General features: G+C 47.4%; 2 protein-coding genes across 4 annotated transcripts in view; one reads left to right on the forward strand and one right to left on the reverse strand.

Annotated features, from left to right (window-relative positions):
• The window catches only part of TG (thyroglobulin), a 422,996-nt gene that overhangs the window by 288,794 nt on the left and 107,699 nt on the right, over positions 1 to 26,503 (forward strand). The gene's annotated exons all lie outside the window — the stretch shown is intronic.
• SLA (Src like adaptor) overlaps positions 1 to 26,503 on the reverse strand; it is a 76,743-nt gene that overhangs the window by 29,372 nt on the left and 20,868 nt on the right. For 2 of the 3 annotated variants that reach the window (XM_029592053.1, XM_029592051.1), the window contains exon 2: positions 21,743 to 21,834. In XM_029592053.1, coding sequence (XP_029447913.1) covers positions 21,743 to 21,803 — 61 coding nt within the window. In that variant the 5' untranslated portion in view covers positions 21,804 to 21,834. Of the gene's footprint in view, positions 1 to 21,742; positions 21,835 to 21,936; positions 22,075 to 26,503 lie in introns of those variants that run through there. The other variant, XM_029592052.1, reaches the window with a different exon arrangement.

Genomic DNA, 26,503 nt, shown 5'->3' on the forward strand with positions numbered 1-26,503 from the left:
TAGGAACCTCCAAGTAATGACAAGACCTCTGCACATCTAGCTTCTGCAGTTTCCTGAACTGGGGGATCAGTGGACTCCCCGACCCGAAAACGCCAGGACTCCACTGACTGATTCATGAGAAAAGACGACACCACCTCAGGAAAGAAGGAAGGGATCGTCCAAAAGGAGACTCCGGAATCGGACCTCCGCAAGAACGGTTCCCTACAGGACAGCGCCCGCAACTCCGAGACACGCCGAGCTGAGACAATCGCCACCAAAAACACCGTCTTCAAATGAAGGACCTTATGAGTTGCACGCTGCCAGGGCTCAAACAGAGCCGAGCCTAGGGAGGAAGAACCCAGCAGAGGTTCCAAGAAGGCCAAGGGGAATGCAATGGAGGACGGAGACGTTTGGCCCCCCGAAGAAAACGGGAGATATCCGGAAGAAGAGCCAGGGAGGTTCCCCAGACCTTACCCCGCAACATCCAAGCGCCGCCACCTGGACCCGTAGCGAACCGCACGCCAAGCCGGTGGCCAGAGCGGCTTGAAGAAATGGTAGAATATCTGCGACCGAAGCGGAAAGGGATCCACCCCTCGCTGCACGCACCAATCCTCAGAACCGCCCTGACCCGGACATAAGCCAGAGACGTAGACCGCTTCCTGTACCTCAGCAACATGGCTATCACTGCATCTGAGTAACCTCTTCTCCGCGGGCGATCCTTCTCAAAAGCCATGCCGCGAGACAGAAGTGATCCGCATCCTCCAGACAGACGGGGTCCTGATGTAGGAGCCCCGCGAACTCCTGGAGACGAATGGGAGACGTCACCAACAACCGGCTGAAAACTGCGAACCACGGACGACGTGGCCACTCCTGTGCCCCTATGATCACAAGGAACAGGTGCAATATATATGCTGCAGAATCTCGCCGACCACACGGGGAAAACACGTAGGGGAGCACAACCGTCCGCCAAGGAAGGACCAGCGCGTCGACGCCTACTGCTCCCCGTTCATGACGCCGACTGTAGAAACGCGGAGCCTTCGCGTTGTGCCAAGTGGCCATCCGATCCATGTGGGGCAGCCCCCCTCCTTTCGGAAACGAGGCGGAAAAGCATCGTCCGCCAACTCCCATTCCCCCGGGGTCTGGATGGTGTCGGCTGAGGAAGTCCGGTTGAACATTGTCGACCCCGGCAATGTAGGACGCGGCGATGGAGCCTCGATGGCGCTCTGCCCAGCTCATCAGCAGCTGCGCCTCCTCCGCCACTAGTGGACTCCTTGTCCCCCCTTGGCGATTGATGTACGATACCATTGTTGCACTGACCGACAACATGCGGACCGCCTTCCCCCGGGCCACAGGAAGGGAGGCCTGCAGAGCCAGGTGTACCGCCCAGGTTTCTGGACGGTTAATGGACCACTGCGACTGGCCGAAGGAACACCGGCCCTGCACTGACTTGCTTAGGCAGACCGCTGCCCAACCGGAGAGGCTGGTATCCGTCGTCACCACTGTCCAGTGGGGAACCAGCAGGGATATACTGCAAGTGAGATGGTCCAAATCGAGCCACCCATGAAGACTGGCCCTCGCCTGGGCAGTGAGCGGACGCGGTAGATGAAACCTTCTGGGCGTAGATGAGCAAAGCCCAAGGAACCAACGCCAGGGTGGACACCATCGACCCCCGAACTGTCAGATAATCGCAACCAGCGGCAGCTGAAGACTCAATAATCGACGCACTTTAGACTGAAGCTTGCGTGCGCGATGCCTGCGCGTTCCAGCCTTCAAGATGGAAGGAATCGGTCAGTGAGTGCCTCGGTGCGGCCAGGCGAAATCCTGGCCTCCTGGGGGCTCCCAGAGGCGTCCCTTCATGTCAGCATCCCACCATTCTTCCAGCTGCTCCTCAGATTGTGCATCTTAGGCAGGCACTACCAATGCCGAGTGCTCCCCTTCGGACTCGCCAGGGCTCCTTGCACGTTTACGAAGGTAATGGTAGTCGTGGCGGCACAACCGTGACTGGAGGGGTTCCTGGTACACCCCTACTTGGACGATCAGCTGATTCGGGCCAAGTCCGAGGGTCGGTGCCATTTGTTTACCCCTGTGAGAACCAAAATAGGCCGGGACATGCCGTCCTCCTTCGGGGCGATGAAGTAAATGGAATAACGGCCTGTGCCCCGCTGGAGGGCGCGGTGCACCGCCCCCGTGATCCATGGACCTTTGCAGGGCGCCGTCAGGAATTTGTCCGGCGGAGTTCGTACAAAATCTAACTCGTAACTGTTCTCTAAGACGTTGAGGACCCACAGGTCGGACGTTATGTTGGCCCATTCCTCGAAAATCAACCTCGCCCCCACGATTGGAACAAAGGGCGGTGGCTGCCTTAAGGAATGGCCCAGCAGTATCTCATTGCGAGGCCTTGGGCCCTGTGCCAGACGGGGTTCTTCCCTGTCTGCCGTGACGCTTCCCCCCGGAAGGACTGTGGCCACGAGGAGGCCAGTGAAGACGTCGAGCGATCAGGAGGCCCAGAGGACCACTGGGGACGAGATCTCTTTCAACCGTGGAAGCGGGACCTAGCAGAATAGGGGGACCGAGTTATGGACCTGTCTTCTGGGAGCTTGAAAAAACCCGGTTCTCATCCAGGGAAACCTCAATCATCCAACTCTTAACCGAATAATAGCTTTCCCCTGAAGGGCCGTGCCCCGAGGAGAGCCTTGGAGGATCCATCCGCTGCCCCGTTGTGAAGCCAAAGCAAATCGATGAGCCGAAACAGCAGCGACCATGGAACTAGCCGAAGTACGCAGTAGATCATAGAGGGCATCCGTACTATAAGCGATGGCAGCCTCCGGACGATCCGCCTGCGTGGCGTCTTGAGCCGAAAAAACCTGCAGTCGCCTGTAGAACTTGGGCCCAGCGCAACTAGCCCGCATGGCGTAGTTACTACAGATGGCAGCTCGGACCCCTCCACGCTGAAACTTCGAAGATTGAACTCTTTGTTACTGCCGACACCGCCGCATCTAGCTTCGGAAGCCGTAGAAGCTCCAGTGCGTCCTCTGGCAGCGGATAAAGCTTGTCCCTTGCCTTGGTCCCCGTCAGACCCAGCTCTGGAGTATCCCGTTCCTTCTGACGCTGAGAACGGAATGTGAAGCCACCGCTGGACCAGTGAGCCCCAGCAGGACTGGGTCCAAGTTCGCTCCAGGGCGCGAAACTGTCGGTGGGGCATCCACCCCTAGGTCGTTGAGGATAGCCGGGATAAGCGGGGACAGTTCATCTCTGCGTAACACCGAACCAGCGTAGGGCCATCCACATAACTGGTTTGATTGTTTGCCCGGACCAGTCAGGGCAGAACTGTCCCCGGACGCTCCATCGGCCCGCCCCAGGGGCTCCCCGGGCGTATCCACCGCATCCTGTGAGGTGGACGCAGAGTCCGTATCCTGCGGGACCCCTCTCGGTGGTCGCATTCCCTTTGCTGGAGCCGGGGAGAGATCTGGGCCCACCCGGGATTCCTTCTTCCGTGGGCCATCCCCCTGAGGGAGGCCATGCTTCTCCTTGCGCCTGCGGCCCTTGTACTTGAGTAACGTGCGCAGCAGGAGCGCGAAAACGGCCGAAAACGAGGACCCGGATTTCTCCTGCCGTGGGCCATCCCCCTTAGGGTGGCCATGCTGTTCCTGGCGCCTGCGGGCCCTGCCCTTGAGTACCTTGCGCAGTGGGAGCGCGAAAATGGCCAAAACCGAGAACCCCAAAACCGAGGAGGTCCCCTCCGCGCTAGCCTCCCCCGGGGAGACAGCCCTCCCCGGAGGACCCCCCTTCGAAGGCCTGTGCCGAGGAGGCAACACGGGAGGCATGTTGGGATTCCCTGTCGATTCGCGCCCAATTTCGCGGGCTGACCCCAAGATGGCCGCCGCTCCCGCGCTGAGCGGGAAGGGGTCAGCCGGTATGACAGGAACTGCCAAATCGCGTGAGGGCGACCGTGCTGACCGGAATCGACCCCCCCTGTCTGTCCCGGACGTTCCCTCCCGCCCGGAACACAGGCAGGGCAAATCCCCTCTCGTGAGAGCCACGCGCCGAGCCGCAAGCGCGGCAACCGAACCCCTCGGCATCCACGCGGTTGCGGCGGGCGGCGAACTAACAAATCAGAAATTCCAAAAACAAAATCCTACCGCCGAAAACACTCCCCGTCCCTCACCGAGCCGAGAAAACACCCCCACCGGCGAAGAAAACGGAGAGCCGCACAAGAAAAATAAAAGTACAATTTTTTTTTTTTTTTGTACTCAAACCTGCCGCTGTCCAGGGTCCTGGGTCTTCTGCTTCTGTTGGGGGTGAGTGAACCGGGCTCCCCGGTGTCACCCCCTACGCTGCTGCCTGTGGTAGGCCAGGTCCTCGACCCTCAGCAGCGGCCTCAACCAGGGGGGGATGGTCCCCTCAGAACCTTCCCACCCCCCTGGGAGGCAGCACGGACAGCTTCCTCTTCTCACTTGTAAATTTGCTTTTTTTTTTTTTTTTTTTTTAAATAACCAAAGCCAAAAGACTGAAACCAATAAAACCAGAATGACCCTGACTAAACTAACTATCAGTCCTCAGGCCACTCAGAGGCTGTGACTAGACCTGCACCACCTACTGGAGACAGAGTAAGACTGAGGGGCTGTGACTGGCACAGGGGCATATATGGCTCCGCCCACAAGTTTTAGTCTGTCTCCATCTACTGGTGCGGAGTCACAACCCAGGAGTCCTGGACTGATCCTGGTACGTACAGGGAAAGCAAAACTCTGCACTTCATAGTGATCCGTTGTCTCGAACTTCAGGGTAGAGGCAAAGCTGCTCCTCCTTATTTCACACAAGAGAGCATTTGCTCAGATGTTCCTTGTTTCCACTTGTTAGTCATAGAAACATAGAAATGACGGCAGAAAAAGACCAATCGGCCCATCCATTCTGCCCAGCAAGCTCCCACACTTATTTTCCCATACTTATCTGTTTCACCAACCACCAAGTTCAGGGCCCTTGTTGGTAACTGTTTGATTCAAATTCCCTGCCATCCCCTGCCATTGATGCAGAGAGTAATGTTGGAGTTGCATCAATGGTTAAGGGTAGTAAGCGCCGCATCAAGCAAGTTACCCCGATGCTTGTTTACCCAGACTGCACAGATCAATGCCTTGTTGGATGTTGTCTGAATGTAAATCCTGTTTTCCACATGTATCCCTGCTGTTGAAGCAGAGAGCAACTCTGTATATGCATTGAAAGTGATATACCAGACTTAATTGGTTTAGGGTAGTAACCGCTGTAATAAGCAAGCTACCCCATACTTATTTTTTTACCCAGACTGTGAAGTTCAGTCCTTGTTGGTGGTTGTCTGAATGCAAATCCTCTTTTCCACATTTCCCCTTGCCATTGAAGTAGAGAAGTGGAGTTGCATTAACCGTTTGAAGGCTTATTGAGTAAGGGTAATATTGTCCATTCCAGCAAGTCATCCCCATGGCTCTTCTCTTTATGGATCCACAGTGTTTATCCCAATGGAGGCCTGCTGGGCTACTCTTTCCCCTTATGGCAGTTGACACTGTTTTAACTTCCAGAGGAGTGACCCAGTTAGGCCAGTGATACTCTCAATCCAAAATAATTCAGACCAGTATAAAAAGAAAATCCTCTTTATTCTGACATTATATGTTAACAAGCAACATTATATAGTACATCCCCAAGTCACAACTTTAGGCTTTATTCCTCAAGACCTGACAGACTCCAAAAAAGCCAATATTAAGAAACAAGGAAATGGAATAAAATTCACTAGCTATTTACTGAACTTTATCAACAGTAACATATGCTGATGACTCACAAAACTACTGCTAGAGTAAGTCTTCCTTCGCTATACCACAAGTACCATACAGGATGGGATGTGATCTCAGCAGAGCTCTGTCCTGTTTGCCTATGTCATCCAAGTAGTTTCTGCTGAACCAAATTCCAGAATCATAATCTTTTGCTTTTCTTGTCCAGTGGATGATAGTATCATAACCTATCAGATGAAGGCAAAGACCAGATGGCCCATTCAGTCTCCTCACAGCTGAAAGGAAGTTACGGTAAAGCTAGAGATTAGATAGGCTCTATGATATTACAGTAGGGAAGGTAATTGAAGGATGAGGTGGTCATAGTGCTCTTTATCTGTCTTCAGTCTTTATCTACGTAATACTATGTATTGCCTCTGATTGAATTTCACTGCCATGTACACAGAACAGCAAAATATATGCTGAACTTTGCTGTTCAGATTTTCTGGAGATACAGAGCTAGAGGGGTGAGAAGATAAGGGGCTATTGCACATGCCCTGGAACTTCCCACCGGGGAGTTGTGGAGAGAGTAGAATGATAGTGAACATGCACAAAAGGGAGAACTGTTGCTGTCACTGTTCAGCTTCACAGTGGCTGAACTTCTGAATGACTCTTCTGCTGTCCTGGGCAGGGGGACATAGGTGATGTGGAGGGCAAAGTCATGGGGGTAACCTGCATGGAGAGGCAGTTACTACCCTTAAGAGAAACATGGGGGTAACCTGCATGGAGCGCGGCTGTTACTACCCTTAAGAGAAACATGGGGGTAACCTGCATGGAGCGGCAGTTACTACCTTGGGAATTTTGCTGAGCAGACTAGATGGACCATGTTGGTCTTTTTCTGCCGTCATTACTATGTTACTATGTAAGAAAGCACAATGCAACTGACTGCTGCCACTGTTGAATGTGAATGGAGGGGAAAGAATCACTGCACAAGTATTGAAGTGAGTGAGATAGGTATAGGGGGAGTAAAACAACTGAGAAAAGGCTGAGGGAGTTACAGGGAGAGGGGCAGTGAATGCATAATAATGTTGACATTTGCTGTTAATTATTCCTTGCAGCATTGTATACATTCTCAAATATAAAATTAGATAATTTGCATGGTTTCCATACCTCCCAGAAGTTGCAATACTCTTTCATGCTGTCATGGGTAGGGGGAAAGGGTCACTGTTGCTCTATAAAGACTCCCCTTCATTTTACCCTGGATTAGCATTGTGTCCCTTGAAAACTGGTATAATATTTACCAGTGTTCCTTTTCACTTTATTTTTGGTTATTGTCTCACTAGGAAATGCTTTTTTGGTTTACTTACATTATGTTTCCGTCACAACCTTGACAGTCCCATTTTAAATGAAACTCTATGTACGGCAAATGGTGCATTTTCAATTTCAGGTCAAATATAGCATTTTCTGACCATCTGACCTCTGAGCAGGAACGTGGCTATGGGCTTTCACATGACAACCTTATTTGCGAACATCATCATAGATTAGCTTGATAGAACCAATTCATATAGAGATTATCTTTCATGAACTATGTGGTCTTTGCCTTCTTGAAAATAAAGTGCATGGGTTGAACCTTGGGTACCGGTTTGCTAGCATCAACGCACTTTGTTGACACATCTTGCACGTCTACAGCGAAGGTGCTACAAATGTTTCCACTGCGAACCTTTCCTTGTAAGATTTAATAAATCTGATGTTACGAAGCTGCATCTGGTTGGAAAGTTGAATGCGGTCAGCTCAAAACTTTCTTAATTTGAAAGCGGTTGCTCTCGTTTCAAAAATAGCATTCTGCAAATAACTTAATAATTTGTGAACCAGCTTTACAAATAACTTGATTAAGCAGTGTATCCCTGCTGCATATAATATAAAAGTATAAAACACAGCAGATACAAAATACATAACATGAAGCAAGGGTGGCCATCTCCGGCCCTCGAGAGCCACAGATAGTCCAGGTTTTACAGTGCGTGCAAATCTCTCTCATGCATGTTCACTGTGGATATCCTGAAAACCTGGCCTCTCGAGGACCGGAGTTGGCCACCCCTGACATAAAGGATAACACAGGAAAGAGAGAGTAGGATTAAATGGAAAATTTTCTCAGTGGAAAAAGGTAAACAATGGAGTTCCTCAAGGATCTGTACTAGGACCTGTACATTTCAATGTATTTATAAATGATCTGGAAAGGAATACAACGAGTGAGGAAATCAAATCTGCAGATGATACAAAATTATTCAGAGTACCATAGTTAAATCGCAAGCAGATTGTGATAAATTGCAGGAGGAACTTGTGAGACTGAAAAATTGGGTATCCAAAATGCAGATGAAATTTAATGTGGATAAGTGCAAGGTGATGCATATAGGGAAAAATAACCCTTGCTGTAGTTACACGATGTTAGGTTCCATATTAGGAGCTACCACCCAGGAAAGAGATCTAGGCATCATAGTGGATAATACATTGAAATCATCGGCTCAGTGTGCTGTGGCAGTCAAAAAAGCAAACAGAATGTTGGGAATTATTAGAAAGGGAATGGTGAATAAAACAGAAAATGTCATAATGCCTCTGTATCGCTCCTTGGTGCGACTGCTCCTTGAATACTGTGTACAATTCTGGTCACCGCATCTCAAAAAAGATATAGTTGCGATGGGGAAGGTACAGAGAAGGGCGGCCAAAATGATAAAGGGGATGGAACAGCTCCCCTATGAGGAAAGACTAAAGAGGTTAGGACTGTTCAGCTTGGAGAAGGGACAGCTGAGGGGGGATATGATAGAGATGTTTAAAATCATGAGAGGTCTAGAATGGGTAAATGTGCATTGGTTATTTACTCTTTTGGATAATAGAATTACTAGGGGGCACTCCATGAAGTTAGCATGTAGCACATTTAAAACTAATTGGAGAAAATTATTTTCACTCAATGCACAATTAAACTCAAATTTTTTGCCAGGGGATATGGTTAGTGCAGTTAGTGTAGCTGAGTTTAAAAAAGTTTTGGATAAGTTCTTAGAGGAGAAGTCCATTACCTTCTATTAACCTAGAAAATAGCCACTGCTATTACTAGCATCAGTAGCATGGGATATACTTGGTTTTTGAGTACTTGCCAGGTGCTTGTGCCCTGGATTGGCCACTTGGAAACAGGATGCTGGGCTTGATCGACCCTTAGTCTGACTCAGTATGGCAATTTCTTAAGTTCTTATGTTCACTTCTGTAGAGGGAGACAATCCACATCACTATACTATGACATCAGGATTCTAACCTAGGAATTTTTTTAAAAAACAGGTTTTGTTTTTTTTTAAATAGCTTTTCTAAAAGCCATAAAACCTTTTCAAGTCTAATTTTTGTAGGAGCTGAATTCATCAGAAGGAAGACAAGCGGCAAAAAAAATGCTCTCTCCTTCATTCTAATTGTGTATCCTTCAGAGACAGGATACAAAATAGCTTTACCTGTGGAGATGGTATCCAGGCTTACAATAAAATAACTTGGACCAAGCTCACTAATAGCCTTAAACATAAGTACTGGTAATTTAAATTTACTGCATTTTTCTACTGGAAGCCAATGCAACTCCCTTAGCGATCCGTGAGTGATTTGCCTAGAATAGTTCTAGCCCACAACATTTTGTACCACCTGCTACTTATACGGACATTTCTTTGGCAGTTCAACAACCTAAGAATTACAGTAGGCTAGATGCTAAGTACTAGAGACTGCCTATGGACTTTGATATTATCTTCAACTAAATATGGCTTTAATTGCTGCACTAGATATAATTTTGTTAAGGCTTTTTTACCTGTTTCTTGAATATTAAAGTCAAAATTAAAAACAAAATCTAGAGTTATCTCGAAATTCTGTACCTTCATTTTCCATTCACAGACTATCCCATCCATCATTGTTTTAACCTCTGGATCTGGAATTGGGGACTTACCTCTAGGCACTGTTATTGCGCCCCCACCCCCCTCCTGCCTCTCACACCTCTCTGCACAGAACAGGAGGGGAGGAGTTGATCTAGGGAGCAGAGCAGCTTTTCTTTGCTGTGCTCTGCTCCAGTCTCAACCTTTTCCCTCCTGTTTTCTGCAGCGGCCTGGGAGGGGAGGGGCTGGAGCAGGAAGCAGAGGGCTGTTCCCCGTTGAGTTAGAGCAGTGGTTCTCAACCTTTTCCCCATCTTGACATATCTGACAAACAACGTTCACATGTGTGACACACTGCTCATTATAATCCATGGTGGAAATTAAAAAAAAAAAAAGGCCTCTTATTACTTTTATTATTTAGAAGGACACAAGGCATAGATAAGAGTACTCTCTCTGAACAGAAATTACATAAATAGTAAACCTCCCATTCCAGAACAGCACCAACTTCCAGCACTCAAACAGTAATCAGCTTACCTAAGAAAAGGCAATACTGAAAATATTACAATAGGCCTTAAAACTCCAATACTTCTATTAGGAAAATGGACCAAGCCAGTCTGCTATAGAGCCCTACACAGAAACTACATGCCAGCAGAAAACCTCACCTCAGTCACACGTGCAAACCCTCACCTAGCAAAGAATAAAGAGACCCGAAAGCATAAATAGAAAATGCAATGAAAACTGAACTGGAAACCACAAGAAGCCAGAGAGACTGTATGCACTGTAACAAAGGAAAAAGAGAAACATAAGAACATAAGAAATTGCCATGCTGGGTCAGACCAAGGGTCCATCAAGCCCAGCATCCTGTTTCCAACAGAGGCCAAAACCAGGCCACAAGAACCTGGCAATTACCCAAACACTAAGAAGATCTAATTGCTACTGATGCAATTAATAGCAATGGCTATTCCCTGAGTATAATTGATTAATAGCCATCACCAGTCCTCATAAAACCAATCAAGAAAATAAAATCAATAGCAATAAAACCATAATATTAAAAAGAGCAGATTATTTCAAAATAGCTGATGAATGGAAGACCCAATAAGTAAAATAAAATATTTCAAAACAGCAGACACAAAGACCCAATAATTAAAAATAATAAGAATAAAAAAAAATTGCTCTGCTTTCCATACCTGGGAACATTGGATTTGCAGGTGCCCTGAGATTGTTGTGAATTAGCAGGGGGGCGGGGGGGTTTGCTAGCAACTTTCTCCTCTCTCTCGTTTACACACAAGGTCTGTCTCTCACTTACATAGGCTCTCAATCACACACAGACACACATGCGCGCTCGCTCTCTCTCATTTATACACACAGGCTCTGAATGACATTCACACATGCTCTTTCTCACTTATACATACAGGTTCTCAATCACACACATACATGCTGTCTCTCTCACACACAAAGATCTCAAATTACACACATGCTGTCTTTCACACAAATAGGCTCTCAATCACATACTTACATACATGCAGTCTCTCTCTCTCTCTCTCTCTCTCTCTCTCTCTCACACACACACACACACACACAGGGTCTGAAACACCCATGCTCGCTCGCTCGCTCGCTCGCTCACTCACTCTCTCCCCCCACCGAAGAGCAACTAGCGGCAGCAGCAGCTTCCTCTTCTTACAACTCTCACGGCCTTGAGAAAAGAGTCCCATCAACTGTGGGGGCTGACGTTGCTCCGGATCCTCGCTGTTCTTCTCCCTTGGGCCGATGCTGCATGCACTTGTACCTTAGCATGGTCTCTTCTTCCCGCGCACGCAGCCGCTGCACACACCATTTCCTCTTCTGGGCTGCCAGGGCGGGAAGAAGAGAGCATGCTGCTAGTGCCGCTGACTCCAGCTTTCCTGCCCAGTTCCGGCCAGGCTCTCAGCGTTTCAAGGCCGGGCGGAGGAAGTGTTCACATCTCGCTGGGGCAGGGGGTAGCAGCTGGGCCAGCGGGGGGCCGGGAAGTGTGGCGACACACCTGCGTGAGCTTGGCGACACACTGGTGTGTCGCGCCACCGTTTGGGGACCGCTGAGTTAGAGTAAGGTTTTTTTGTGGTCTAGGCATTGTTAGTGCTGCCACCCACTTCCCTTCCCTGTTCCTGCACAAGTCAGGAGAGGAGGGGGGTGGGGCTGGATTAGAGAACCATGCAGCTTTTCTCTGCCCTGTTATGTCTTCCGTCCTATTCTCTGCAGCTGCTGGGGAGGGGAGGAACTGGAAAAGGAAGAAGAAGGGTCTCTGCTGAGTAAGATTCAGAGCAGTTGGGACACAGTATATCAGTCAGTCTACTGCCCCTGGTTTTTTTTTTTTTTTGCCACCACAGGCACAGGCCTAGTGGGCCTATTAGAAATCCTGCTCTGTCTCCACCCATAGCACCTCTCTTTTATTTCCACTAAGCCTCAGTTTGTTAACATCTATGAAACTGCATCTAAACAGGAGTTTAGATTGCTAATAGCTCGCTGGATATCCAAGCCCAGAGGCATCAGCAGTTGGATGTTGTCTGCATAGCAGTAGGTCAGACCCCATTTTCTATTTATGCTCCCCAACGGAGGATAATGAGGAGCCTTGTGGGAATCCACAAGATAGAGTTCAAGAGGTAGATAAGTCTTCCCCCACTCATACTCTTAATGGCCTCTCATTCAGGAAAAAGAACAGCAATTTATGGACCAACGCACCCAAATCAATACTGGCAAAACATGCCATTAGCATCTGTGGTTAGCAGTATCAGATGTGTTTAATAGGTCCAGACTTTGCTAGACAAAACACTTTTACCTCAAACACAACCAGGGCCTATTTTGGGAACTTGCCAATTTTAAAAGATCTTATACTATACGAGTTACATGGATTATCTATATCTGTATGCTCAGTGCCTCTTATAATCATTCTTTAAATCACAATGAAGGAATTTTTTAACCATTGCTATTGTGCTTAACAATTAAAATCATGTATGTATCATCAGGACCGTAACAAGGTTGGGAGAGAGGGGCTGGTGCCTAGGTGTTCTGGGTTCAGGCTGCCCCCCCCCCCCCCCCCCCACCACCACCAAGGGACTTCTATACCTCGGGGCTTCTCCGACATGTAAACAAACGTGCACACCGAGTCAGTATACCAGGATATAGGTATTGATGTAAGTTTCCTTGAGCACTTGCTAAGCAAAATGATAACACAAAAGAGAAATAACAGCAAGAACTAGAGAGTTCATTGCAAGCATAAAATAACTAGTAACTAACTACTAGAAAAGTATGAAGATAGCAAATCTTATGTTCCTAATGAAAGTTGAAATGGGCCCAAGAAATCCGTTTGCAGCCTCAGCTCTGGAAGTCTGACAAGTAACAATGATGCTGAGATCCTTACAGCTCCGCTCATTTTTATAGGACTATCCTATCACTGCTTGAAGTGGGAGCGAGTCCCCCGTCCTCCCATTGTTCTTATCACAGTTCAGCACATCTGCTTCTCAAACCTTGGTGCTATTTGGTAGGGATGTGAATCGTTTTTCAACGATTAAAATTATCGTCCGATAATGTTTATATCGTCTTAAATCGTTATAGAACACGATACAATAGAAATTCTAACGATTTATCGTTAAAAATCGTTAAATCGTGTTAGTGCGCACTAACTCGAGTTAGTGCGCACTAACTCCCCGTTAGTGCGCACTAACTCGATTTAGTGCGCACTAACTGAAAATGATACAAATAAACACTTTCCAGGTCACTGAAGGTCAGTTAGGAATGAATATGTGTTCCTATTGGCTGGCTGCCCTCTTATCTATTGATATTACCAAGGTTACCACTGAGGTGATGGTTGGGGGGATGGGAAATGGAACTGGAAACTAACGAACACCAACAGAAAATGAAACAAAGTGTTCACACTTCCCAGGTCAGTAAAGGTCACTTAGGAATGAATATGTATGTATGTATTCCTATTGGCTGGCTGTGCTCTTATCTATTGATGTTACCCAATATGGTTGGGGGGATGTGAAATGGAAACAGTTGGAAGCTTGACAAAAAAAGTAATGTAATGATCAGCACTCACGTGACTAGAACTTGTTTGTTTATTATTTTTGTTAGCAGGCACCTGAAATGCTAGTGCATGTTGAATTTGCCAATCACTGTGCATTTTAGAAAGGTGGTCCTGGCTGGAACTGTACACAGTTCAAATATATGTAATTGATTGTTGGTAAGTGTATTTTTTAAGTAGCCACACTGGCACCAGTATGTTTACTTTTCCTCCTACTTAACTCACTAGCTCAGCTTTGTAAGAAAGGCTTCTCTGCTTGTGTGTTGTTTTTGTTTGGTGTGAGGAGAGCAGAAACATCAGATCTTTATTCAATCTACTACAGTCATCTCTTACAGTGCCCTATCCCTATTAATACCAGGAGTGTTGTGATCTTCCTGCACACAGTGCCCTAACCCTGATACCAGTCTGAGACAGCTCCCTCCCTGCATTACTAGTGAGAGGCTGGCTTCACAGACAGGGGGGAGCTGCCTGACCCTCACTCCTGACTTCCCCCATGTCCCAGCTAGTGAATGGTGTGTGGGTGAGGGGGGGGGGGAGGATGGTGAAGTCTGAGACAGCTCCCTCCCTGCATTACTAGTGAGAGGCTGGCTTCACAGACAGGGGGGAGCTGCCTGACCCTCACTCCTGACTTCCCCCATGTCCCAGCTAGTGAATGGTGTGTGGGTGAGGGGGGGGGGAGGATGGTGAAGTCTGAGACAGCTCCCTCCCTGCATTACTAGTGAGAGGCTGGCTTCACAGACAGGGGGGAGCTGCCTGACCCTCACTCCTGACTTCCCCCATGTCCCAGCTAGTGAATGGTGTGTGGGTGAGGGGGGGGAGGATGGTGAAGTCTGAGACAGCTCCCTCCCTGCATTACTAGTGAGAGGCTGGCTTCACAGACAGGGGGGAGCTGCCTGACCCTCACTCCTGACTTCCCCCATGTCCCAGCTAGTGAATGGTGTGTGGGTGAGGGGGGGGGTGGATGGTGAAGTCTGAGACAGCTCCCTCCCTGCATTACTAGTGAGAGGCTGGCTTCACAGACAGGGGGGAGCTGCCTGACCCTCACTCCTGACTTCCCCCATGTCCCAGCTAGTGAATGGTGTGTGGGTGAGGGGGGGGGAGGATGGTGAAGTCTGAGACAGCTCCCTCCCTGCATTACTAGTGAGAGGCTGGCTTCGCAGACAGGGGGGAGCTGCCTGACCCTCACTCCTGACTTCCCCCATGTCCCAGCTAGTGAATGGTGTGTGGGTGAGGGGGGGGGGAGGATGGTGAAGTCTGAGACAGCTCCCTCCCTGCATTACTAGTGAGAGGCTGGCTTCACAGACAGGGGGGAGCTGCCTGACCCTCACTCCTGACTTCCCCCATGTCCCAGCTAGTGAATGGTGTGTGGGTGAGGGGGGGGGGAGGATGGTGAAGTCTGAGACAGCTCCCTCCCTGCATTACTAGTGAGAGGCTGGCTTCACAGACAGGGGGGAGCTGCCTGACCCTCACTCCTGACTTCCCCCATGTCCCAGCTAGTGAATGGTGTGTGGGTGAGGGGGGGGGGGTGGATGGTGAAGTCTGAGACAGCTCCCTCCCTGCATTACTAGTGAGAGGCTGGCTTCACAGACAGGGGGGAGCTGCCTGACCCTCACTCCTGACTTCCCCCATGTCCCAGCTAGTGAATGGTGTGTGGGTGAGGGGGGGGGGGGGGGAGGATGGTGAAGTCTGAGACAGCTCCCTCCCTGCATTACTAGTGAGAGGCTGGCTTCGCAGACAGGGGGGAGCTGCCTGACCCTCACTCCTGACTTCCCCCATGTCCCAGCTAGTGAATGGTGTGTGGGTGAGGGGGGGGGGGAGGATGGTGAAGTCTGAGACAGCTCCCTCCCTGCATTACTAGTGAGAGGCTGGCTTCACAGACAGGGGGGAGCTGCCTGACCCTCACTCCTGACTTCCCCCATGTCCCAGCTAGTGAATGGTGTGTGGGTGAGGGGGGGGGGGGAGGATGGTGAAGTCTGAGACAGCTCCCTCCCTGCATTACTAGTGAGAGGCTGGCTTCACAGACAGGGGGGAGCTGCCTGTCCCTCACTCCTGACTTCCCCCATGTCCCAGCTAGTGAATGGTGTGTGGGTGAGGGGGGGGGGTGGATGGTGAAGTCTGAGACAGCTCCCTCCCTGCATTACTAGTAAGAGGCTGGCTTCACAGACAGGGGGGAGCTGCCTGACCCTCACTCCTGACTTCCCCCATGTCCCAGCTAGTGAATGGTGTGTGGGTAAGGGGGGGGGGGAGGATGGTGAAGTCTGAGACAGCTCCCTCCCTGCATTACTAGTGAGAGGCTGACTTCACAGACAGGGGGGAGCTGCCTGACCCTCACTCCTCCGGGGTATTGTGATCTTCCTGCACACAGTGCCCTATCCCTGATACCAGGGGTGTTGTGATCTTCCTGCATGCAGTGCCCTATCCCTATTAATACCAGGAGTGTTGTGATCTTCCTGCATGCAGTGCCCTATCCCTATTAATACCAGGAGTGTTGTGATCTTCCTGCATGCAGTGCCCTATCCCTGATATCGGGATGTGTGCAAGAAGATCACAACACCCCCGGTATCAGGAATAGGGCACTGCGTGCAGGAAGATCACAACACCCCCAGTATCAGGAATAGGGCACTGTGTGCAGGAAGATCACAACACCCCTGGTATTAGGGATAGGGCACTGTGTGCAGGAAGATCACAATACCCCTGGTATCAGGGTTAGGGCACAAGTTCTAGTCACATTGACTGATCACATTACTTGTTTTGTCAAGCTACCAACTGTTTCCATTTCCCATCCCCCATATACTGTCAGTAGGAAACTTGGTAACATGAATAAATAAGAGGGCAGCCAATAGGAATACATATTCATTCCTAAACTGACCTTAACTGACCTGAAAAGTGTCAAATTGTATCATTTTCAGTTAGTGCGCACTAACTCCCAGTTAGTGCGCACTAACTCCCAGTTAGTGCGCACTAACTCCCGTTAGTGCGCACTAACTCGAGTTAGTGCGCACTAATCGGAAAAAACGATTTTTAACGATTTTTTAACTAAAAAATCGTGCCTAAGACGATTTTCTTGCCCTGCCACACGATTTCTATCGTTAAGACGATATGGAAAACGATTCACATCCCTACTATTTGGTGTTTGTACTACTCCCAGTTTCTTGTCTTACCTTGACTAACAGTTGTCATGGGTTCAACACATAAGCATTTTTGAGTATAAACATCTGCATAGCCCTTAGAAGCAATAATAACCATTGTTCCCAGAGACCTCTAATCATTACAGCATTTGCTGCAGGTGTCATAGACAGCTTCCTTCTCTTTTACCTAACAATTCTTTTACTAACTGAGGGGCCAGTGCAATAAAGGGCACCTAGCCTAGCATACAGGCTAATTAGCAGTTGGACACGTGTTTTGGACGCGCTAGAATAACACCCAATGCAATAAGGAGATTAGCGTGTCAAAGATGCCCATCCAAACAACTGCATAGCTGATAGCGCTCATCACATGTAAATTCCATGTAGATGAAGCTATCAGCTATTACCCCCTGTTGCAGTAAATACCTGGGCACCCAATGGACACTTTTTAATGTGACAAATTTAAAGCCAGCCCCGGAGCTGATGTTAAGTCATTCTGCGAGTCATGAGCTTATGAAAAAATCCAAAATACTGTTCTCTGTGGTTCCTTCCATAGAGGAGGAACCATAGAGAACAGTAGATCTATTGCTTTTGGCGATTAAAAATAAAGAATTAATGAAATGGATGGATTAAAAAAAATATTCTGGGATGCACAATATATACGATCCAGGCCGATTTTGCCCCTTGCTACTGTATATTGTGCGCCCAGAAAAGTTTTCTTTTGTAATCGATTCATTACATTCATTCTTTCTTGAGTGCCTGTAGCAATTCTATTGAGCCCCCATAGTAATATGTAAGTGCCCAGCCACATCTTTTGGGCACCCGATGCACAATTTCTCCCTAGCGCATTCCTTTTAACACACCGGCTCATTTAAATATAGCATCGGGCACCCAGGAGAGGTGGCTGTGCACGCATTAGGAAAACGGATGCTCAATATGAGCACCGGTTTTACCGCACATTTTATTGTGATAAACTGCGGCCAGCAATTAGTCAAACCCCATTACACTAGGGTATTGCTGCTCTTGTTGGGAAGTGGATAGAAGAAAATGGGGTCCACATGAGGAGTGGGGACTTCATACAGCGACAGTGAATGGCTATCTGGGGAAGAGAATAAGAGGGAGTGAGTGGAAGGTAAGGAGGAGGGGATGAGGGAGGGAGTGAAGGAAAGTAGTTGCAGACAGTGAGAGAGGGGAGGGAAAGAGGAGACAAAGGGATTGTAGTAGAAAGAGATGGAGAGAGAAAATTAGAAGACAAGAAGCTGGCTTTGAAAAGGAGAGATAACAGTTACTAGTTAAGCAATAAATGGAGAATTAGAGCAGCAGGACAAGAACTAGGGAAGGCAAATTTCAAATTCTACTTCTCCTACTAATGCTCCTTGTGATTTTCGGTAAGTCTTTCATCATCTATTGCCTAAGGTGGAAACTTAGATTGTAAGGCATGTAGGACAGGGAAATGCCTATTGTACCTAAGCCATAAGTTGCCTGGAGCTTGGTTTTGAAAAGGTGAGTAATAAATTCCAAATTCAAAGACTTGTAGGATAGTGTGGGGCCATAAGCTGGTGTGATATGGCAAGGGAGACGAAAGCCAAAGAGGATAGAGCTTCCCCATTTCACCTTGTTCCAATCCCAGCATTCTCAGCATGGCCCCTACCCTTCCTATCCCAGCAGCTGGGCCTAAAAGAGAGTTGGGGCTGGGATGGGGGTGGGGGCTGGGAGGAGGATTTCTATATCTGCCAGCTAGTCAGAGAGCTACAGTTCTATTTTGAGTTTTTATCTCAAGAACCCCGTTAGGGCACAATGAGAAGGTCTTTGAGTGTGTTGGAAAGAATTAATTAGCAATCATGGGAGAGCACAGAAAAGCAGGGAAGAGTGGCACATGACTGACACATAGGGGTAGATATTCAAAGCTGGCTGATTAAGTAACCTAACCGGTTAGAACTAATCTGACTAAGTTATGATGTATATTCAGCGGCAGGGCAAAGCCCCTGAATCAATATATGTCTACATGTGTGCTATTCGCCGCATAGGTCTACCCAGTTAAGTGCAGACCTGCTCTATTGGGCATCTAATCTTAGACGTAAACTTATCTGGCTAACTTTCAATATCAGTATAAGTTATGCGGATAACTCGCTCCACCCCGATCTGCCCAGTACATGCCTACTTTTTGTGCATGTAACTTTAATCCATATAAGGGACTTAAATGGCTCAGCAGCGGCCGCTCAATGTAGGTGCATATATAGTGGCTGCCTACTTAGCTGCATAAATCTTGCTTATCCAGCTAAATAACGCTGAACAAGCTTTGAATATTGGGTCCAGAGGTCATGAAAGGATACTGGGTATGTCATCACTAGGTTATGACAACTTCCTGGGCACCACAACTGTAAAGTACGTAAATATGAATTTATTTGCATAGACAAGGCTGTCAAAATTGCACTAACTATATGTACAACAGGTCTGACTAAAATGGATACAGCTCTAGCATACAGAAAAGCACAACTAGAAGAAGAAATACTAGGGATGTGCAGCAGGGAGGGATTCGTCCCATTCGGGATTCGGATTCGTAGGGGCCCAAATCTGTTGCATCTGTTCTTGGGGGCCCCTGATCCGTTCATATGTCAAAAATTAATTCATTCCCCCCAAAAAACCCCATCCCAACCCTTTAAAGTTATTTATCTACAACTCCCCACCCTCCTGACCCCCCCCCCCTCAAGACTTGCCGGCAAGTCTTGAGGGGGCAGGGCTGTTGGCTGCCGGTATTCAAAATGGCGCCGATATCCCCTGTGACAAAGGCTATCGGTGCCATTTTGAATACCGGCAGCCGACGACCTACATGCAGGAGATCGCTCCAGGACCCCCGCTGGACCACCAGGGACTTTTGGCAAGTCAGGATGGTGGGGGTTTATTCGTTAGTGATACGTTGTATTCGTGGGGATTCGCCATACATTTCGGAACCCCCACAAATACAACGAATATGGCATATACGTTGCGGATTCACAATATGTCGAAAACGAATGCACATCCCTAAGAAATACCAGAGATAAAAGAGTACTTAAGAATTAATGGGTTAAGGTTAGAGAATGAAATGGCTTTGCTTAGTTTCAAATACTTCAAGGAACTTCCTTATGATAAATATTTCACAACAAAATGTATTTAACCAACTGTACTAAATGAGAATGTAAACTGTTTATAATATTGTTTAATTTGCTGTACAACACTTGACAGGAGAGGCCTAGAGATGAGAGCTGCAAACTGATAGCCAGAGAGGCCAGGGGTCAAATCTCATCAATACTTCTTGGGATCTTGGGCAAATCACTTTGCCCTGTATTGCCTCAGGTACAAACGTAGGGGGTCTGGTTGCTAAGCTGTGGTATTTTTCCTGCGGGATTCATAAAGATGTAGAACCCCCACGTATTCCAAAAACACTGGGAGTCTTGAGAGACTCCCCTGTCCACTCTGCTGACACTCTGGAATCAGCCAAAGTAAATAAATAAAAAAAACCCACCCCCAACCTCAGCCCCAGTGTGGAAACCTCCCCCGCCCAGGCACCCCTCTGGCCCTTTAATCACTTTCCATTCTGGCCCACCCCTCAATCCCTTCTGGCCCTTAGCTAGCCCTGGTGGTCCAGTGAGGTCTGGAGCTCTCCTAGAGATCCAGGTCCAGTGCTACCATTTTCAAAATGGTACCAGTCGCCCAATGTCACACCCTTGCCCCTTCATGTGTCCCTGTCACACTTTTGCCCTTATCTTGGATTTTAGGAAAGCAGAGTTGGGGAGAGGGGAGAATCCTTTGGACCACTTAGGCCCTTTAAACGGAGGAGATAACCCTATAGTATTTCAAATACCACACGTTATCTCTGCTTTAAGCCATTTATCCCTTGTAAACACTGTTTACCATGAAGTAAAGCCCCAATTCAGCTTAATAAACGAGCCTCTTAAATTGTAAAAAGAAATAAATAAAATGCTATACACAACTCTGGGCAACTGTGTAGGGGAGACTCAATAGAAACTAACTAACCAACGCCGGCAAAATTGAGCGTCGGCTGTCAAACCCACTGACAGCCGCCGCCGCTCCTGTCCAAAAAGAGGCGCTAGGGACGTGCTAGTGTCCCTAGTGCCTCTTTTTGCTGCAGACCCTAATTTAAATAAATTAATTTACTGTATCGCGCGCACAGGAGAGTGTCCTGTGCACTAGCCCGCACTCCCGCAATTTTTACTGTCAGCCTGTAAATAATTATTGCTGAAGTCCTGAGAGGAAACAGTCCTGCCGGAGCTTGCTTCCTGATCTCTTTCACTTTTAGGGATGATGCCAGTAGCTAACTAAGCCATCTGATTTGAAAGAGCACTGTAATTTAACGATCTTAGCAGGACTGGTTTGCTCTAAGAGGACTATAAATATTTTTAAATAAATAAATAAAGAGGTCAGCCATCTCTTCCCAATCAAAGGCTTCCTTGGGAAATAGAGCAGCAGGAGTAGTCGGTCACTAAGCATTTCACTGTAGCAAAATGCTCACATGGTTAGTTAACGGCCCTCTGGATTTTTATGAGAGAAATAACTTTTTTTTTATTGTATCATTAAATTCCAGATCTGCTCCACTTAGTCACATACCCTTTGGTTTCATAAAACATTCTGTACTCTCCCTCCAGAATAGCACTGCCTTCTGGAGGCAGATTTTGTATTCATTCAGTTCTGGGCTGGCTTAGGGTAGGGTGGTGCCAACTGGCTCCAGATTTCCAGGACAGGTTGAGCCGGTCCTGATTTTACTTCCCTGCATGCAGTGACATGCAGCCTTGATTCTCCTAGGGAAAGCAGAGTTACAAGTCCCTGCCGGCAGGAGAGTAAAACCAGGACCGGATCAACCCTTTAGCTTAGGGTTCTGATGATTTTGGAGCAATGCTGTCTGTGTTCTCTCATGTGGGACTGTTCCCTTGCACACAACAATTCATGCAAATTAAATAAACCACTTACCTGTTGGACAGGAAGCAATGATATCTGGTGCAGGGGTTGCAGCTTTCGTAACATTTCCCATTTTCTTTCTTTTGGTCCCCAAATCGTCTACCCTGGTTATGAGGGAAAAAAAAAGAAAAAGAAAAATTAAAGAAAAAGAACCGCCAACAGATTCTTAGGAAAAAAGGCCGTTCTAACCATTTATATCCACGGACCTTCTGTCAGTGATATTTATTTTTCTCTTTTGCAACTGTACAGCATGTTTTGCTGATCTTTGGCTGTTTTAAGTGCACTTGAAGCTCCAAGCTTCTCAAGCTGTAATCATTTACAGAGGAAAGACGGTATACCACAAATAGGGAAGATAAGAGATATTTAACAAAACTTTCCATAGGCCTCTCCACCAACTCCACCCCCGAACTTGGTGAATTAGGAAGAAGCATCAGACTGCTAATTTTCATTTTTTTTTTCTTGTAGTCATCATGTTAAAATGGGTTTTGGTGGTAATAAACTGAATTTTTGCTTCCTTAAAATAGATCTTGCATGGTATTTGTTACAGCAGGTGGATTCTGCTATAGGGAACTTGTCTCCCAGCTCGTTTGGCACAAGGGGGGCCCAGCGTATGCCCGGCCCTCCATATTTAGTCCTGGCAGAGAGGGCCTGGCGGGAGTCACTGAGGGTCCTCATGAGAGGGTCGCCTCTGTTTTGCCGTCTCATCTGGGAGCATTTCCGGGATTATGTTCAGTCATCACCCTTTTATGGTGGCCTAGAATACAGCTGTGAATAGTTTGGTGAAGGTCTGTTTGTATTCCGGGCTGTTAATTTATACTGTAAAGATGAATCACTGGGGATTTTGTTTGTCTTGGATGAAGCACAGAACGGGAAGTTATGTGTAAACTGCGCTCCTCTTTACATGGCATTTGGAAAGCAGGAGGGCTAGCCAGTAGCCACCAGAAGTAGTAATTCAGCAATAATGATTCAGGGTATGACTACAAGAATGAGAGTAATTTCCCCTGGGGGATGCAAGCAAAGGCCTTTTTTTTTTCACTATTCAGTAGGGATATTACTTGTATCCTCTCGTTCCCTGTGCAGTAATCTGATCCCCAGGCTTGTCTGAGGAATGTATGGACTCTGTCCTTCATAAGGAGCCCTGCTTTTCTGAGGCTGTGCTCGTCACTGTCAGGCCGATACAGTTAATGGTGCGCTCCGTCGGAGTGCACTGTTAACCTGCCCTTGGACGCGCGTTTTCCTTTCCCCTTACTAAAGAAGGGTTAGGAAAACGCGTGTCTAACCCGTGGCACCTAATAGCGCCCTCAACATGCAAATGCATGCTCATGGCCCTATTAGGTATGCCCGCGCGATACAGTAAGTAAAATGTGCAGCCAAGCCGCACATTTTACTTTAAGAAATTAGCGCCTACCCAAGGTAGGCGCTAGTTTCTGCCGGCACCGGGAAAGTGCACAGAAAAGCAGTAAAAACTGCTTTTCTGTGCACCCTCCGACTTAATATCATGGCGATATTAAGTCAGAGGTCCCGAAGAGTAAAAAAAGTTTAAAAAAATGAAAAAAAAAATTTTAATGGGCCGGCGGCTGTCGGGCTGAAAACGCTCTATTTTGCCGGCGTCCGGTTTCCGAGCCCGTGGCTGTCACCGACAAAACTGAGCATCAGCTGTCAAACCCGCTGACAGCCACCACTCAAGGAGGTGCTATGGACTTGCTAGTGTCCCTAGCGCCTCCTTTTGCCTGTTTCTACCACACCACCTAATTTAAATACTGAATTGCGCGCACCGGCATGTGGCCGGTGCGCGCGTTGGGAGAGCGGGCGTTCGTCTGCTCTCCCACGGACTTTACTGAATCGGCCTGTGTGGACATCCAGAAATTATCCTTGCTAATAGCCCTATTTTGGCATCCTGCCTCCCTGAGAGAATAATGGGGGTGGAGGAAGGAAGAATTACAGACTATCAGGGACTGCTAGTTTAAAAAAAACAAAATGCATGATCGAATACATTTATCCATTGTGCCTTAAATTTACAAATACTGGGGATGGATAGGATGAAATCACATCGCTTGACGTTTTCTTGTAAGGAAAGACAACCGGCTTACTCGTTTTGTGTCTTGGGAGAGCTAACGTGCTGTGCCACAGCAGTGGCTGCTGATGCTCTGTGATGTCTGTTCCCGCAGAGGCAATGAAGGCGTGCAATACTTTTTTATCATCCTCTACAGTTTATATTGTGCCAGGCTCACGCTATATATTCATCTGACAATTTAGGATAGCTTTGGATCGTGGAAGTCATTTTATAACAGAGCGCCTAAATTAGGCAGCAGATATCGCATGCAAATTGCGCTAATTTTCAAAGCAGAGTTCCAGTAAGTGCACCCGTATTGTGCTGGCCCCGCCTCTGCAACACCCATGCCCTGCTCCCTTTTATGCACGCATGTGGCCATTTTGCCGCGCAAGGGCTTTTAAAATCTACTTCTTAGCGAGTCCGAGTGACGTGCACCTCTTGGTCAAAATGAGAACCTAGAATGGTGCAAATAAGTTCCGTCTCTGATTTCCATGCCTGCTCCTTATATTTATGGACTGGTGTTACAGACGCAAATTAGTTGAAGGTCAAACTGTGCCTCTTTTTGCTTCCTGCAGTTTGTGCAGGAAACGTTCTGGAATCAGGACACAGCTTTCCCCCGTGAGAAGGCATTGTTATTACCGCTGTCCCCTACCATTTTTACTCTAAAAAGTACCAAGACAATAAAAGAATGATCAAAGCAAATAATAAAGATAAAACTGATATCTGATGGGTAGAAAAAAAAATAAGAACTGAAAAAAGTATCTTATTTGTATGTTTAAGATGAACATGAAGTTGTTTTCATTTTAAATATTGGTGCAGTGGGAGAAAGCCGGATGGTTACAACTACCAAGCGCCACCAGCAGTAGGAATGTCTGAAACTGAGACTTGATTGCAAGAAGGTTTGGATACCAGGGAGATTTTATTCCCCCCCCAGGATTTATTGGTCCAATTCTGGTTTTAGTCCCCTAAGAAAAAACAACACTGTGTGATTCCCCTATGAAAAAACAACACTGCACACATTACTTACAAAGGGGTAAAACCAAGACTGGACCAGCTTGTTCTGAAACAGTGGAGCCAACTGGTGGCCTACAGATCCATCTCCCTATCTTCTGAACAAAGTACATGAGTGTGACTGGTTCGCAGAGGGAGGGATTTACAAGCTCTTGGCTTTGGCGAAAAGTCCAAGGGTCCTTTGTAACCACGCGCTTAAAGGGACAGTAGGTGCAAACTTTACCTTTGAAAATTGCTGCAATATACGCTATTGAATTGCTAATGATCTTTTACCAGTGTTAAGTGCGATAATATGTTACATTAACATTTTTCTTTGAAAATTACTTTGTAAGATTGTAAGTAGATGGGTACAATTACATGAATAAAAGTATAAAGCTCCAAACTGGAGCATCTAGTTACTGTCCAACATTATTTTAACATACACTTTTCAACGTGTGTCAATTTTTTTGTGTGTGTGTGCAGGTTTCGGCCTGGCACCATTATTTAAAAATTCCACAGGCTAAATGATTGACCTGTGAACATTTTTCCAGATTGTTTTTATAAAATGTTTACATTTCATCTTGGCTGAAACTGGAATTTTTGACACAAGCCAATTTATTGTGTATAGTAATAGGACAGGTTTCAAAACCATGTGTTTTTGATGCAAAATCCATGGGTACTTTTATCCACAGGCCTTGCACCATCTCCTAAAGGCAAAGTATGTGTATACATTCCCTTTAAAACTGCATCAGAAAAACGTATCTGCAGAGATTTGCAACTCCATTTTCTGCCGGTACTTTTTCTGGTCAAAGCAACATGCATAGTTTTTGCATGCATAGTTTCTATTGTTGCCTCCCCTGAACTTACCCCGTTCCAGAAATGCCTCCAGGATGATGTGGGTACTGGGTAAAAGTATGTGCATTGTTCTGCACCGAGCAGATGTCTACCCGCATCAAGGCCAGGCCATTTTCAGACATCCGATTTACTCTAAAAATTGCTCTCCAAATATTCTTAGTTTTGCAGAGGTAGGGCTGAAATACTGTTATTCTTTTTTTCTCACAGGACAAGCAGGATGGTTGTCCTCACAAATGGGTGACATCGAGGATGGAGCCCAACCACGGAAAACTTCTGTCAAGTTTCAGGAACTTTGACTGGCCCCTACTGGGCATGCCCAGCACGGCACTAACCCTGCAGCCAGCAGGGGTCTCCCTTCAGTCTTCTTTTTTCTGCGCAGCAGTAGCCACGCAGTCAAAGAGCTCTTAACCACATTCCTGACAGGAATTCTTCAATTAAATTCTGAAGAAAATTTGCCCTTCAGGGGTCTCCCTTCTTCAAATTTTTCACTCCGCGGAACTTCGGTAAGTTTTTGCCGTCGTTTGGTCGACTACCGTCGAGTTTGGCCCTCGAGTCTCATTGGCAGTCGACAGTCCCGTGGCTAAATTTTTGGCCTATGGCCATGGCGTCAGGATTCCGTCGGTGTCCGGATTGTACCCGAACTATGTCAATCACAGACCCACATAGAGTCTGTGTTTTGTGCTTAGGAAGCGAGCATGATGTCCTGACTTGCACCAAATGTGCCCTAATGACACCAAAAGGTCACAAAGCCAGAATGGAGAAGATGGGACTCCTTTTCCATGCTCGCACCCCAACGCCATCGATTGCATCGACGTCATCGGAACCAGCACCGTCGAAGTCCCATCGTCATCGACAGCCTCCCGGTGACCGTCCGC

The sequence above is a fragment of the Rhinatrema bivittatum genome, chromosome 2 (assembly GCF_901001135.1).
Source record: "Rhinatrema bivittatum chromosome 2, aRhiBiv1.1, whole genome shotgun sequence".
Taxonomy (NCBI): domain Eukaryota; kingdom Metazoa; phylum Chordata; class Amphibia; order Gymnophiona; family Rhinatrematidae; genus Rhinatrema; species Rhinatrema bivittatum.